Below are 16866 nucleotides of genomic sequence, written 5' to 3' on the forward strand. Positions count from 1 at the left end.
TGCAGGGAGGCTGAAACAAAATAAAGTGGGGGGAGATTGGTGAACAATTAGAGACTGAAAATTTCACAAAACGCACCTTAGAGATGGGGAGGAACCACCGTACATACCAGGCTACTCCTGGATGGGATAGAACCGGAGGGGAGGCGAACGTAAAGGCAAAGATCTAGGCATGTTAATAAAAAAAAAAAAAAGAAAACACATTTTTGAATTAATTTAAGGCTAGGTGGCGCAAGCTACCGCCCGGTATAAAGAGAACAGCCAATATCTATCCTTCTATCCATCTGTCTGTACCAATCAGAGTTATAACAGTTATAATAACTCTATGGTTCGGTGTTTGTGGTCTTTGTTAATATGCTGTTAATCAAGGATAGGCCGGATCACAGTGGGTCGGATAGGCTGTTTGTTAATCGTACCACTGTTATCCAATGCGTCGCCTGTGCTCTCGTACTTCTGCCAGCGGCATACCCCGTTTACTTCGAACCGAAGAGGAGTAATTTAACGAAACGAGTATTGGATGAGGAGGTTCCGCGGTAATGCCTTTCGAAAGGGGTAGCCGTTGCCTCTACCTGTCCGTCGCATTGCTGGCAATACAGTACCTGATAATGCACCGCCAGCTGCTCGCGATACGTTCGTGAGCAGGAGGTAAAGTCAGACGGCAGGCGCGGGAGGCTGGATAAAAAAAAAGGGGGATCATCGTGTTCGAGGCTATCTCTTTCGTGTCGTTTCGTTTTCTTTTTTCCTTCCCTAAAATTTTGTATCGACTTCTTTTTTTTTTCTTTTTTTTATTTACCACACCGTATTGTGGGCGTAGAGTTGTTGCGTGGCAATCTGGTTTGAGCTCGATACCGCTGTGCTAAAAAGAGTTCAGACGTTCCAGATAGTACGTTTCGGCGTGTCGAGGTTCAGGTGGCGCGATGAAAGTCTTCGGCGGCGTGGAAGGGTACGTTGTTTATTTTCTATCGTAACGGGTGCACGGTCCTGCTTCTATGTAGCGGCGTCCATCAGCGGGGCGCCTTCGCGGACGTATGCCAGTCGCTCTAAATAAATTCCGAGCGGACTACCACCCCTTCGACCATACCCGTGAAACTTTTTTTGTGGACCGGGTTTATCCGTCTCGGACGCTTTAAATACGTTCGATTAATTATTGCTAGTGATCTGCGCCGCATTTTGCATACTGGCACGTTCCATCGCACGTTTTCGCTGACGCGGCGCGCGATTGTCCACCCTTTGAAACTTTTTCGGAGCTTCTGCTGACGCGCAGTCTTGTCGTCTGCTCCTTGTAACTTCATTTTCTCGAAAAGTACGTAAATAAACATAGAAAAAGTAGACAAGACCACACAGGTCTTTCGTATTTTGCCCCACTGATTCGCTGGTTAATTGTTTCCTTTTTTTCAAGTGTGTTTTGTTAGTTTTTTTGTTTTTTTTGCCGAAAATTCAGGGTTTATCGGAGTTCATTTTTGTTGAATTCCCGATTCTCCGAAATTAAAATTTAAATTCTGATTCTCAAGTTTCTAAAATTTAAAATCCAAAGTAGTATCTGGACACAAATGTATACCTTAAATTCGTAAGAACTCGCCCGTATCGGATATCTCTTTGGCATTGGTGCCCCTGCACTGACAGTGCATCAACAAATGATACTTAAAAATCTCAACCCCTGAACATAGTCCTTGGGAAGCTCGTATATTTCCATCCCACTCCACCACTTCACTTTGTGGCTGCATAACTAGGGTGGAGTGCTGAAGGAAGTAATGTATAGAAATCTTCAGCTGCTCTCCCCACTCCCCACTATGAAATTTATGGGTTCATAGCCACTCTTAGAAAACCACCTCCCCTCCTTTCTTGGTTCCTCAAAAAAGCAGAAATAGTACTACTGTAAAGGACTCAATCTTTGTGAAAGCCTAATTTTTTATTTTTTTTTAATGTTGTGACTTGAAAAATACTTTGAAAAATTTATCATGCGAATATACCGCCTCATGGTACCAAACATACACAGCCTATATGACTCCAAATTGCAAAACTTTGTGTCCACAAAATATTCCCGAAATGCGGACCTCGTAATGTTTGCAAAATATTGAGCCTTTAAATGTAGTCGTTTACAGTATATGGTTGAAACTGGAAACCAGAACAGTGGTTTTGATGTGATCCGGAGGTACGATGATCCGTTATCCTGAGCAAACCTTGGCGAGGTAAACAGTGAATGCCCTATTAACTGGCGGCCATAGTTGTGTGCGTGACTGCTGAGTGTATGCTGCGGGCAAGCTTCCACAGGTCTTTTGCAACGTGCTGTCCACACCATCAAGATTGCCAGCCTTAGCAGCCTAGTAACATGAGCTCGTTATGAGTATGCGCTTTAAACAGCACCCTCGAATATGATGTCCACTAAATACCCCCATAGTCCGAGATTTTAAAGGAAACTGGAGTGGCCTCTCCTCAGGACCATTGACCCTGTGCTCTATATTTTTTTTATTCCTTTGTTTCATTGTGACCTTAAAATTTTGAGATTTTCATATAAATCTGAATTGAAAAATACTTTACGGCCAAGTGTTTTTCTGTTTTTCGTTTTGTTTATTTATCCGGAAACACAAAATCTTAACGATTGTTTTGTATGGGCATTATGTGCATTTCATATCTAACCGTTCGCTGTTCATGTTCCGTGTCCATTTTGTGTTATCTTGCGATCAGGTATTTGTTTCCAACACATGCCTGAAAATAAAATCAATATCAAACGGACCACATAGAAAGGCGATTAGGAGTATAGCCAGCTGAAATGTCTCACAAAAATGCATTACTGAAATTTACCATTTCCTCACTAATGTATGAAATATTAAAAAGAAATAGAAATGGATGTGTTATTATACGCAGGATGTCACCTTATAAAGCAGTGTTAATGCTGGCCATTAGCCTCCAAAAAATATGGGCTGGCTGACACTGGAATTACCCTTATCAGTTCAATTTCTAATCTGTGACACAAAATGAGCAGACTTTTTAATTCACAATTGCGGCATCCACCACGTGCTGCATTAGGTTACAGCGAAGTTCGGGATCGCTGAAAAAATACCAGGTGTCCCAAATAGCGGCCAGGCGCTTTAAATCGACCGCAAAATTCGGTTTCTTAACCTATCGCGCTACAATTTTGTGCAGCGTTGTCCACAGATGGTGCTTTTTTTTTTTTTTTTTGTAAAATTTGCAAGGAGCGAATTTAACCCGAGGAAAAAGTAAAGAAAGAAAAAGGCTTAACTCCTATAGAAACCCAGTGAGGCCACCGATCTTCAATCAAAAGGGCGCCCTATTGTTTGAAAACCGGTGACTTCGCTGCATTTCCATAGGAGCTAAGCCTTTTTCTTTTTTTTCTTTTTCCTCGGGTAATTTTGCTCTTCACAAATTTTATAGAAAAAATGCACCACCTGTGAGCAGCGCTGCCCAAAATCGTAGCGCGATAGGTTAAGAAATTAAATTTTTTGGTTGATTTAAAGAACCTGGCCGCTATTTGGGACACCCGGTACATAAAAGTGGAAATCGGCCCTCGTCAGGCATTGCTAAAGGAGGTGCATTATGTGCATTTTATGAGACCTACCGTAAAATCCCGAAAGATGCCCCACCCCCGAATAACAGCCCACCTCTAGTTTTGGTTTGATTTGCTATATATTTTTAAACACCGAAAGATAGCCCACTCATAGTAATAGATAGTGTTGGGATCAATGATGGGCCTCGGCGTAAATGCGGCTGGTTCGCTATGGCGGGATATAAGCGAGCGTTGCTGACTGGGAAGTACAATCATCTTTGCTTCATTGCCCCTCGCCATTATAACAAGCTTGGAAGGGACACAATCTAAAAATAGCACTTTACAACTTTTCTTGATTATACAACGAAAGGGAGCCCGCTTCATATTTTCAGCCAATATGCTCTTGGTATGTTAGGTGGGCTATCTCTCTTTTACAAAAGGAGCCCGGTACCTTTTTGTGTTCAGAAATTTTGAGGGCTTACCTGCTGATGATACCGGTTCACAAATTTGAAAAGTGCTTTGCATAAAAGTGGTCACTCACCCTCCAAGTCTTCCTAATAGATGTTTGTATTGTGTACAACAGTGACAGCAATCAAACTCAGTGTGAATCTCAAAAGATGTGCCTTTTCTTTTCCAGTCTTCAGCAAACTCGTTGCTTTGAGTCATGAATCAAGTAGAACGTCTTCCTCATATTCCTCTTGCAGAGTGACCTTAATCTGTCAGAAAAGCAAATAAAAAAACAAAAAGCAACAGATAATGTAACTGTAGTGGCAAAATAATCTGGTGGGCGAGTTGGTTGATCGTTACGAAACACAATCACAGCAGAAGGGAAGACAGGACATGTGCTCCTGCTCATCTTCATTCGTTGCGCTATTTGTGTGTTAAATTGCAACTGCAGTGCCCTGCAAGGTCAAGGGTGAGAAGTGCCAAATTCAAAAAGCGAATAAATAGCACATCACAAAAAAACAAAAACAAAAAAAACTATAAAATATATTACACACAATGAAAACCTGAGACTTGATTAGGTTAGAAAAGAAAATCTTTTTCTGTCCATGTGTCGAAAGAAAAATTGGGTTTTATCCTATCTTGGTAAACCTATTGTCAGATCCAATAATGGATGCTTTGATTTGCAGCAGTCCTTCCTATTTTTAAGCGAAAAATATTAGTGTTATAATTCCTGTCTTGAATTGTTCCAACTTGGGAAGATGTGCTTTTATGCAAGTTTGTTCTTTTCTTGTTGCAGCGGTGCATCCTTCTCTAAGGTGGTGTTGCTGGATGAGGGTGGCAGTGTCTTAGCCTGGGCGGATGGCAAGGCCATGAACCACTGGGTGAGCTCTGAAAGTTACCTAAAAGCAGCCAATTACCCCAACACTCGTTTCAGTTGGTTGGAATGGAGGAGTGTCGAAAACGGGTTCACAAACTTGTCGTGGATGCCAAGAAGAATGCAGGATTGGATCCCAGCAGTCAGCTTGAATGCCTGGTAAGGTGTTCCTTCTTGCACCTCTCTGATTTGTTAATCCAATCCTGGTGGAGATGCCATTTGTTTATTTATTTGTCATGAAAGAAGTGGGACAACAAACACCATGCAAATTAATGACTATGTATGAAGTAATGGGCACAGAAAACATCCAAAGTTTTAGGTTTTGAAGCATTTGTAATTAGGGGAGGGGGTATAATTATATATAGATCGTTTTATTAAAAAAGGGTGAGAGAGAAAAGGGGAAAGGGCCACCGGCGCTTTCCCCCTTTGCTTGTGCAAAAGAAAGAGAGAAAGTCCCGGTTGAGAGGCTTCGCCGGTGTTGGGTGTATACATTGCCCGAACTTCATTCGCGCTTTCTTCTCCGTTTTAAACTCCCAAACTTAATTTGAGCCACGGGCCTTGATGGCGACAGCCCCCCGGTCATCGGGACACCATTGCTGGGTTATAGGGTGCATGAATAACAACAGAAAGCGTTTAATACTGTCCGAGGACCTATGTAGCTTGCACGGAATTCCGCAAGTGTGGCTGCAATGTCTTTAAGCTGCATCGTTTTCCCCATGACCCCAATCTCCGGCTGCAGTGGGTTGCGTCCATAAACCGAAAAAACTTTTCCCCAACGTCATCCTCTAGACTGTGCTCGGAACATTTTATGAATGGAGCGCGCACTGAACGCTCTACCTGCACGAAAATGTCGCCGAGCCGTCGCTCCCTTCTCGTGGCTAGAAGACATCGCTCGCGCAAACGTCAAGCACGAAGTGTGTACTTCGAGTTGAATATGCACTCGTACGATTTCTTTACTAGGTGCGAATGATGCCAATGCGTGGTGCTTCCCAACTTCGACCCGAGAGTGCTTTTGTTGGAGGAAAATCGGCAGCAAACTTTCCAACTTACAGTTTACCGGCTGCATTATTACTGAGGCAAGAGTTCCCCTAGTAGCTCAGACGAAAGACGTCCGCTTCACACGCGGCAGGACCGGGTTCAATCCCCAGTGAAAGCGTACCTTTTTTTTTTTCAAACATTTTGCGATATTTACATTTCTTTTTTTTTACAATTGTCACTGAAGAAACAAACAAGAAAAATAACAAACAAATGTTGTGGACGAAACGTTGCTGAACTAAATGGAATGGGATTTCCTTTTTGACACCTGCAAAGTCAATATAATCACTTTCCACAAAATACAAGGAGCACATAAATTGGGTAGCGTCCGCTTTCCGAGGTGCCCGTAAATGTTCTACAGGAATCGCAGCCAGCCTTTGGTCCCAATCCCGTTGATCTTTCGGAAACTCTGTTGCACAATGCCACTTTTTTTCGGACGCAGGACATGTGAGCCAGCTCTTCACGCAACATCTTGGGTATATTCTTTTCGGAGCCGAACACTGAAATTCACCACGGGCACTCACTACTCATCTCCAACTCCTCAATGTACAAAACAACTCTTCTTGAAGCACAGAACAGCGAGTGGAACAAACATAACTGCAAAAGAATTGCACGACAAACAGTTCCGCTACGCCGCCACGCATGTCGTCTGCTACGCAGAGAGGGAAAAAAAATAATTGCGGTGGCTTAGCTCGGCTATGCCAGGATATACGTAGCGTGAGCTTATGCGCACAAAATGAGAGGCGCTATCAAGCGGCTCCGGTGCAGCGTCAGACTTGGCTACTGCGCAGCGGAGGCGCACAGCTGGGCACGCGACGGCGCCAGTGCGTTTGCCGCGGCTATGACGTCACTCCTCTGGAATGCGCAGATCGGCGAAGCGGGCACGGCTCCGGCGCGCCATCTGTGCGCCGTGTGACGTCACTGCTCCTTGCTCATGCGCAGCATGGAGCACGGCTCATTATGCGAGCCACGTGAAACTGCTCAACCTCGGCCAGTGTAGCTCACGCTACAAAAAAAAAAAGCGCGCGGTTGGGTGTAGCCACGTGACTTCCGCCACTCCACTCTCTCCTCTCCACTTCTCCGACCTCCGTGCGCGGGTTTCAGTTTCGGTTTCGAGCAGTTGCATCTTTTGGCTTTATTAAAAATATACGATACTCAGTTGCAAAATATTAATTGGGTAGTCCTCCGACACCATAATAAAGCGCCTGGCAAAACATGAAAAAAAAAATAAAAAATTGGGGGGTGTCAGTGTCTCTTTAAGAGCCGAGATGTGAACTGAAAAGTTGTAGAGCGGATTGAGAAAGTCTCAATTAAGGTGTTTCCTACATGATACACTTTGTGCGCTTCTTTTTATTAAACTAAAAAGAAAGGCTACAAAATATAAAAAAAGACCACGTGACAACGCGCCTGCGCGTCGCGCTTCCAGCGCTCTCAGACGTGCACTGATGGAGCAAAGTCCACCTTATCACTGGCGTGCTGTCCGAGACAAGGCTTCACGTTGGAGTAGTCCCCGAAGATTAATTCAAGCACGTGCTGCCGCAAAGTCATTTCTGGGACAGCTCGCCAGTGATAAGACATGGCCTCTGAGATCCCGACATGCGCACTTCGGGATCTCTGAGGCCATGGATAAGATGCACTTCGTTCCTTCAGAACATGTCTGAGAGTGCTGCAAGCAGAGTGTCGAACCGGAACCGAACCGAGAACTGGAGCCGAATCAGAACTGAACCGAACCGAAAGCTTCGACACCATTTTGGAACTAAACCCGAACTGAACCGTAAAAAAATACAATGGTAACCAGTTCAAAAACGGTTCACTGCAATATCTTTTATTTTTTTGTTAGTACTATCACAAAGTGATTATTTGAGAATAAAAAAAAATTGGCAGCTGTATACTTATATATGTATTGATCAAATGTCATATGCAGAATTGCAATGTATGAGAAATTGTGGGTTTTCGTTGTGCTTTTGTATTGGCACTATGATTAATCATGTGTCACATATTTACGTGACATACTGTAGTAGTGTCAAGACATGCTCTCAAGTAATGTCATGTTGCTTGGCCTCGTGGCATAGTCGCGTAAGTCGATCACTGCGTCAAATCGATTTAAATTTAGAACTTAACTAGATATTAGCATTGTTGACACCCTGATGTCAGATGACATCAGGACTTTGCACCGCGACATACTCGATTGTCATGAGCCCGAGTCGGGTGCTCGGGTTCATGACAATGAGCAGCGCCAAACATTGGGGTAATGGCTTGTGTTCAGTCAAAGACGAGACTAGCCTAATTCTAACAATGTCTGAAGCTCAGCCCATGCTCTATGCTTTGCCACATACTGACGGTATATAATTAGCGTCGGATCACATGGTCACTTGTTCTAATTGCAATTTGAGGGGGCAAAGTTATTTCTTTCCTTTATTTTTTATGCGTCTGCCATTGAGAGGAGAGGAAAACTAATGGGAGTTTTTGCAAGTTATCAACGTCGGGGATTAGTTCGTAGCGGCTTTTACTGAATGTATGAAAATTGTTGCACAACCCATCTTACGTTGAGGCACCGAAACATATTTTCGTTGTTGCTAAATTGGCTTAGAAAGTTGTCCCCGACAATAGAAGCATTGAAAGGCCTAAATGTGACCTATTAATCCGACGATACATAACTAGAAGTGTGCATGGGAGGGTCACCTAAAAAGAAAAGAAAGAAAGGGACAGCCGAACGTTGGCAGCCACTCTAAGTCTCACAGGAGTATCATTCTCGAGTTATTCCCAAAGCTTCGACCACCTCCGCCTTTTGTTTATACTTCACCGTTTTTTGGTGAATCAGTGTTAACAAGTGGCGCAAATATAATTATTGAATCGACAACCCCAGACGGAGGGGGGAGTCCATCAGGAATATAAGGTATAAGAGGTAGACTGAAAGGGCTTGTCCTAACACCTTTGTGACATTTTGAAAGTGTTATTGCTTTTAGCTCAGTTGCGGCGTGGTCATCATATATATAGGGTTGTTCGTTTTCGGGTTTTTATATTTTTTTTAAATTCGGGGGGTAAAAATCGGGTTTTTTGTGGAAACATTCTGAAATTTGGGTTTTTTCGGGTTAAATTTACAAATGTACTCTGTAATACATTCTTTTTTTTTCGCAGGGTATTACGAGCTTTTCAATGCTAACGTGTTAAAATTAGGGATCTGTTTCAAGCTGGTAATCAGGGGGACATCAGGGTTTTCCAGCTCCGATTGCCATCGGTCGTTTCAATGGAGGCATCTCCCACGGAATCCTCCTCTCCCTCAGGTGTCAACATAACCCTGACCGTTTGAGGGACGGTCGTCTTTGATCAGATATTTTGCTATGAAATAAACCTGTTAAGTTGTCCCGATCTGTTTACGCGACTGACTGGCTCGGACATTGTTCGTGAGAAAGGTAAACCGCCAGCGAGATGGCCATGCTACCCGAGAGACCCTGCTGTGCGTCGACACCTAACAGCGGTGAAAGGGGAATTGGTAGTGCACTTCACAAGCTCCGTGCAGCAGGGCCAAAGCTACATGCCGTGCCGAGGCGGTTCCACCTGCACAGCGGAAAGACGGAAATGTCCCTCCGAGGCCCGAACGCCTGTTGTCACTTTTCTTCAGCCGGCCTCTGTAGAATGTCACAATGAATTAGGCGCGCTCGTTGGGCGGTTGTTTGAGAACAGTGCTGCACACAGCTTGTGAAATGAACTATGAGCCACTGTTGTCCCAAGGTAGGGTAGATAGCATGTGAGCACCGCAAACTTTGTGCGGCGTAAAAATAAATGGGTTGGTTATGTGGTTTTCGAATTCGGGGAGAAATCGGGTTTAACCCGATTCTCCTGAAACATGTTCGGGGTGTAAAAATCGGGTAAAATAGAGTTTTACCCCAAAACGAACAACCCTACATATATACAGGGAAACCCGTTTAGAACGAACCCACGTAACGCGAATTATTGTCGATATTGAACTCACAAACTATGCAAATAAAAATGCATGTAAAAAGTATTTTTTATAACGAACAACATATTGGCTATATCAAACTTTTCCCCCCGGGAAGGCTTCCAAAAACGTGCAAACAATCGTCTTCTAACCTGTTTCCCCCCCCCCAAAAAAAAAAAAAAAAGTAGGAAAGAAGAAAGACAGAAAATTCCAAAAGCTCAAGTTGCGAACAAAATAGAGCGAAGAGAAGCAATTCAGATGGCAGAACGCTAAAAAAATACACTCTGCGTGCACGCACAGAAAAAAAAAAAAAACTTTTCATCCCAAAATGGTTGCCCACGAGGAGAAGCGATTTGGAAGGGGAGATAAGCTAAAAGAACAAACTCTGCTTACAATGAACGCATCGTGGAAGTTCGTTGTAAATGGTTTTTGCTATATTGAATTACTTGCTATATCGAACTGATCGTAGCGTTTCCTGCTGTTTGTTATTAACGGGTTTGACTGTATTGTGAAATGTCTTTCCTAAACTATATTTCATGATGAATATGATGATCAGGTGCCATCCCACGATTTTATGCACTGTTATTAATTCTTTAATTCGAGAGCACCAGTACGATTCAACGTTTAATACTGCCACGCAAAGTTCTACCAATCACGGGTACTTTAGGCAACCTACCTTACTTCGTGACAACCTTTCGATTCAGATAAAATACATGTGATTGAGGTAAATAAATGGATGATGAGTCGCATAAGCATGACATGTTGTATGTTAATCTAGATTCTTTTTTTTTTTTTTACTCGTGTCCAAAATAATTAACGCGATTTCTTATTTTTGGTACCTGAAAATAAAAGATGATTGTAAGAGCAATAAAAACACTTAATACAGGGTGTTTCGAAAAAATCTTTACAGGGCTTTTTTCACCGCTAAAATAAAATATGCGTGGTTTCATCATGAACCTATATTTTATTCAAAGTTTTTTTGGTGATTTTCCGAAAATTTCAATGGGAAAAGCGGGTCCCATTTTTGCCCGCTTTCGGTTTCAGGCATATGTTTTGTTTCCTTTCAATTTCTGTTTTTCCTACAACCACATGTTTTTCTGCCCGTACATATTGATCATCATTTCTTTTTCGGGTAGTGCTTCAATTTTGCAACGCTAGATAGTTTTCTGAAAGCTGACTTTCGATAGTATTGATAGTCCATATATTGGTAGTTTTTGACTCTATCAATAGTTTTGGAAAGACTATCAATACTATTGATAGTAAATTTTTCGATAGTTTTGCATCATTAGTGGCAGTATACTTTGGTCCGGCGTGAGCCCTCACCATATGCGGTGATGACGGCCTTCAGGTGTTGGTGCATTTGCTCCACCAGGCCATTGACTGAGGAATGATGAGCGGTGGTGCGGATCCAATGGGTTCCCAAGAGTGCAAGGAACTCTGAAGAGCACCAATTTCCTGCACCCTCTTCAAATTTGTTTTTGCTACCATCACTATCTGGAGTCTGAGATGCTGACTCCGAAATAGGAGCGTGTTTCGGATTTTGTTCTAACTCAAGATGAGTCTCTCGACATAGGTAAATGTATTGCACTAAAATGTCCCTTTTTTTGTTTTTTTTTCTGGGAAGCTTATTTTGTGACATATATGTGTCCCATTTAGGCACTTAAACAATGTTTTTGGGGAGTTCAGTATCCCTTTAAGGATGGGTGCAGGCAAGCTGCATTGACATGAACACTTTTATCTTGCAGAGGGGGGCGGTGTGGGGATATCAATTTCCAAATTTGTTGCCCCTTCTCTCCCTACTTTTCAAGACTGAAGTGTTCGTTTTAGTTTGCTGTGAGAGCTCCTGCCGAGTGTCTGAGCCTGCGGCTTTCACTCAAAACGAAGGCAACCTTTCTTTCTACGGCCAGACTGTTCTTTTGAGAAGAAAATATATCTTATTTTCCAGGCACCTGCATACAGTTATGCTTGTTTCTACCCCACAGAGTCTCTGCATGAGTGGCTGCGAGCAGGAAACGAGCAACCGAGCTTTGGAAAAAGCATTTATGGAAGAACATCCCGACATTGCCAAGACAGTTGTGGTGCAAAGTGACGTTATCGGTGCATTAAAGACCGTCGCCCCAAATGGTGAGTGAGCGTCAAGCAAACAAGTCTGCCACGGTAATTGGAAACAAAAATCCTTTAAGCATTTTTTTTTTCATTCCTTTTCCTATAGCGTTTGCATCTGAACATTGGCATTATCATAGTTGGAAATGTATGTAGTATATGCTTTTGATAACGCTCAAAAGTAGAAAAAAGAAAAGCAACTAAAAACCTCTCTAAATGTAAATACATAATTTATGCGAAAAAAACAACAACAAAAAAAACATAAAATGTTATTACGTAAAGTTCCGAAAGAATGCCCGCCCCCGAGAGATCGCCCATCCCGTTTTTCTGCAACATAAAAATTCCGAAACATCGCCCACCCCCCCGATTCCCGTCGGACGTCACGCAATGTCCGACGGGAATCGCACCTGATACCGGGAAGTCTGATAAGGGAGTTCATGGCGGGTTCCTGCGTTTTTGTTTGCGATCTGCGAGCACGATATCGCCTCCCATAACACGCGAGTTGTTTTCGCGTGTATATTGCGTCGTGAAATGCTAATCTGCTGCGTCCGCGATCTGCGGTGTGTGTTCCCCAGACACGAGTTTGTAGCGGACTCCCGCGTTTTTGTCCGCGATCTGCCCGCGCAATATTGGTTCCCGTGACAAGCAAGTTTGTAGCGAGTTCCCGCGTGTTCATTGCACCATAAAACTTGAATGTGCTGCATCGGCGATTCACAGTATTCGTTCCCTTTAGATACAAGCTCTCGGCGGGTCCTTCGCATGGTAAGGCGCGAATCTGCTGCGTCTGGAACTCGCGGTATCTTTTTCCGTGACACGGGAGTTTGTAGCGAATTCTCGTGTGTTTATCGCATCGTGAAACTAGAATTTGCGGTGTCCGCGATCTAGAGTATCAGGTCCCGTGTCACGTGGTTTGTAGTGGGTACCCCAGTGTTTATCATTAATTTTTGATAAAGTTTTGGTGTGGCATTCCCAAAGATAGCCCACTCCATGTTTTTTACCATTTATCTCTTCATTTTGAGTGGGCATTCTTTCGGAACTTTACGGTAATTATACTCCCAAGTGCACAGCTCGTAAACACTATAGACGTAGGAATCACTGTTTCTTGGAACGTCTAATAAACAACTACCCAGGCGAAAATTTTCAACTGGTCCCAGTTGCAACTGGTTTATGGAACAATTCCCAGTTGCAACTGGTCCCAGTTGGAGTTGGTCCCAGCTGGAATTGGTCCCAGTTACAACTGGTCCCAGTTGGAGTTGGTCCCAGTTACCGCTGCGTACCAACTCCAGCAACAATGAAGCACGACACAAAATGGAAGGTTGACAAGACTTTATTGTCAAAAACTTGGAGAATGAAACTAAATACAGTCGAACCTCGATATAACGAACTTCAATGTAACGAAATCTTCGATTTAACGAAGTATTTTATTTTTCATAATTTCTTGCCCATAGACCCCATGTATTTTTAGTCTCTATATAACGAAGTCTAAGTCTATATCGAAGTGCCATTGCCATAGAAGGCAATAAATAAATCAACTCTAAAAAACAACTTCGCAAAAAAATTGTGGTTAAAAAAAAAATTATGCGCAAACGCGAGCGCTTGATAGGTTACTTAACGGGGACAGGCCTTCCAACGTTCCCAGGCTGCCCGAGGATGCGGCGCCGGTAGCACCGGCGAGGCATGCGGCAAAGCGGATTCCGCGAGGTTGGCCAGAAAATGCCGAGCAAAAAGTTAACACGGCATACCAGCATCACCACTGACATTCACTGATAACCATAGTCCACTCCACTGCACCGCGGGTAGCGCGGGAGCCAACTTCAGCGGGGGAGCGACGTGATGGCGCGACCGCACGGGCAGTGCCATCTAGGAGAAGACCGAAAAGACCGATTATCGTCTTGCGAGCGTGGGCGCAAGCGGCGCAAGCATCACTGTGGGCGCAAGGGTGGCAAGGGGGCAAGTAAACTGTGCGGTGAAGAGTGCTGTGTAGGTTGGAAACATTGGCACCGCCTAAACTGCCTAAACTAAACAGCTTTATTTTTTAACCGGGCGGTTCACTTACGTGCTTGCTGCCATAAGGAAACGTAAAGTTCTTTCTTTGGATGAGAAAGCAAACGTTTTGGACGCCATCCTGAAGAAACTGCCGAGATCACGAGCACTCGGGAAGTGCTCGACGCAATGGACGTACTGAGGAGGTACACGGCGTCGCATCCCTTAGCAAAAAGAGGCCGTACTTCAAACGAAGTTGAAATATATTTAGTACGAATATTCATTTTGTATTTATTCTGTATTATTTTGGCCGCATTCGAAATACGCGCGTAATGTATTCAAAATACATTATAAATATGAATCAAAAAATATTTTAGATATACCAAAAATATTATTCCTTCACACTCAAGATGCCATTTGTGAATTAAAAACCGGTTACACAATTTTTTTTTATTTTCGATTTTGTCAAAAAATGGTGTCCCTGTGGTATTTGAAGGCACTACTAAATACATCTCACAAAGCCACATTAGAAACGAACACAAACACAAACACCATGACGCACTGAAGAGCTCATTCACACTCCCGTCGACTGCTCTAGAGCCTTATATAGCCTACATATTGAAGGTAATAATTTTTTCGGTGACCACCTCTGCGCTTATTAAGGTTACATGTATTCGATCTTCTCCTCGGGAGTCTGTCAAGGGGGAAACAGTGTTTTGAAGTTCGTGGACGATATCTCTTACTAAAAGGCATTGGTACAACTAATAACAATTCGGCACAGCCCTAAAACAATATCCACACAAACGGCTCATAAAATACATGTTATTGCTTCTCTGCGTAGCACCACTCAGGGCGAAGCGAATCAAGGCAGTTTCTTCACTTTAAAATACTGTAAACGACTTTATTTTCGTGAGGACCTAATTCTCGCAAAGTTGGCGAATCGCCTACAATTCCGAAAAATAGGTCCTGTGAACAATTTCGGCAAAATGTAAAAACATTAAAATCTATATTGCGATCCCAGCGCGTCGCGAAAATTAGAATTTGCGAATTATTCCAAAACTCCAACTTTGACCTAAATCGCGAAATATTGAGCCCGCGAAAAATAAATATTTTACAGTAGTTGTTTTGCCTTTCCTTTTTAGTAGTTGACTATTTAATATGGTAGTTAATGTCACTGTATTAAAGTCACTATTCACATCACGTACAATGGTGAGTATACACGTTCAGTGAACTAACATTGTGCTAACAAAACCACGCCAAACGTATCTGTTCACAGCACCTGCTGAAGCTTTCCAGCATCACCAAATGTTGTGGTTGTAGTTCCCGAACCCCGTTTGTGATTGGTGTGCAATTAACTGATCAGGTGTGTTCTTGATAGAAAAAAGGAAACAATAACATAAACTGGGCTGATTTATCAGTGCGATGCTGCGCAATACAATTGCCAAACTAATCAAATGTATTTAGGCGCTTCAGTGTACTCCATATCTGCTTGAAGTGAACTTCAGAAGGGGAGCTTTTAAATATTTTGGTAGTTTAAGTCAAACTACCAAAGTATTGCAGTAAAAAGGTACTTAGAGTATAACACAACAGTATTTACGATTTTCAGGTATTTTAAGAGTATTCTGCACGTATTCTTGATTGCTCCATTTTTTTAGGGTTGGAGTATATTTTGCATGAATTAAATAAATATTTCAAGAAATATATGTGAAAGGTATTTTGTGCCTATTAATTTGGTATTTACATATTTCAAAACGCATGAAAGGAACTTCAAATGTAGTTTAAGTAAAGGTATTTTAAAATGATTTTTAGAAGTATATTTCAGTACTAAGTAACAAAAAAAGAAGTTTATATTTTCGGTATATTTTTCGTCTACTTACAATTATGAATTGTATTTCAAATACACTCATATTAGAATGTGGTATATTTCAAACGTATTAGTTTTCGCTAAGGGATGGGCAGCAGGATGCCGTGCAAGCGCTCTGGGCGCTCGAACGCCGTATGACGCCGCTGCTACTGTCGGACAAGGCGCAAGCAAAACTCGCGGACTACTTCGCCCCTAAATAAATGTCATTTTCGGTGAGTTTTCATACCCGTAAAATGTTTCGGAATTTTTTTTCGCATGCTAAAGCCAAATTTCGATTTAGCGAAATTTCAATGTAACGAAGTAAATTGCGAATTTTACCGACTTCGTTACATCGAGGTTCAACTGTAATAGGTTCGGTGACGTACACGCTCCGGGTTTAGCCACTTGCTTGCGACGATTGAAGCGCTTTTTCAGAGGTAGTATTCGTGAGATGAAGAAAGATCGGCCGCTGGCGTGTTAGTCGAGACGTCCTCAGCTTCTCTCCCCATCGCGTGAAGAAAGGTGCTTACCCGTGATCCCGCGTTGCGCAGGTGAAGTCCCGATAGGATGCGGTAGCGCTCCCACCTTGCAATCTCTGTCACAACAGTCGAACATTTTCGAGGTAGACCTCCCGCCATTTTCGCCATTGTGCCCTCCGCGGCGTTTTCTTCTGTCCGGCCTATGTGCGTCCGGTCTTTCCTGGGTGCCCTCCGATCGCTGCACTGCATCTTTCCATCCTCGAAGTTCACCGCCGCCACCATGGTGTGTTTACAGTTAGGTCCAAAGAAGCGCAGCTGTAGTTTTGCCATTTTCATAACGACGCCAACTTGGGCGATGGCGACCCTTCTCTACCGTGTCCGTCCGACTCCGGCGTCAGCATAGGCAGCGCCATCTGTCGACAGCGCGTACCACTATTCCGCACCCGCGTGCCACGGCGGCCCGCTAGCTCTGATTGGCCAGAAGATACATTTATTTATTAAAAGAAAAAAAAAATATGGTAGGTGTTTTAATAAATGTTTTAATATATTTTAATGATGCGCTAAATGTTCATTTAGGTGAACACGTTTTGTCACTAATTATATTTTCCAATTAAAAAAAATTATTTAGTTAATTAAAATGTTTATATTATTTTTATAAAT

General features: G+C 42.9%; 1 protein-coding gene across 1 annotated transcript in view; it reads left to right on the plus strand.

Moving 5' to 3' along the window:
• The first annotated feature begins 289 nt into the window (after window positions 1–289).
• Window positions 290–16866, plus strand: part of LOC8032442 (N-acetyl-D-glucosamine kinase) — a 33805-nt gene continuing 17228 nt past the window's right edge. The window contains exons 1-4 of the mRNA XM_029990970.3: window positions 290–940; window positions 4746–4830; window positions 4884–4982; window positions 11781–11922. Coding sequence (XP_029846830.2) covers window positions 915–940; window positions 4746–4830; window positions 4884–4982; window positions 11781–11922 — 352 coding nt within the window. The 5' untranslated portion in view covers window positions 290–914. The remainder of the gene's footprint in view (window positions 941–4745; window positions 4831–4883; window positions 4983–11780; window positions 11923–16866) is intronic.

The sequence above is a fragment of the Ixodes scapularis genome, unplaced genomic scaffold (genome assembly GCF_016920785.2).
Source record: "Ixodes scapularis isolate PalLabHiFi unplaced genomic scaffold, ASM1692078v2 PGA_scaffold9__187_contigs__length_104089568, whole genome shotgun sequence".
In the NCBI taxonomy this organism is placed as follows: domain Eukaryota; kingdom Metazoa; phylum Arthropoda; class Arachnida; order Ixodida; family Ixodidae; genus Ixodes; species Ixodes scapularis.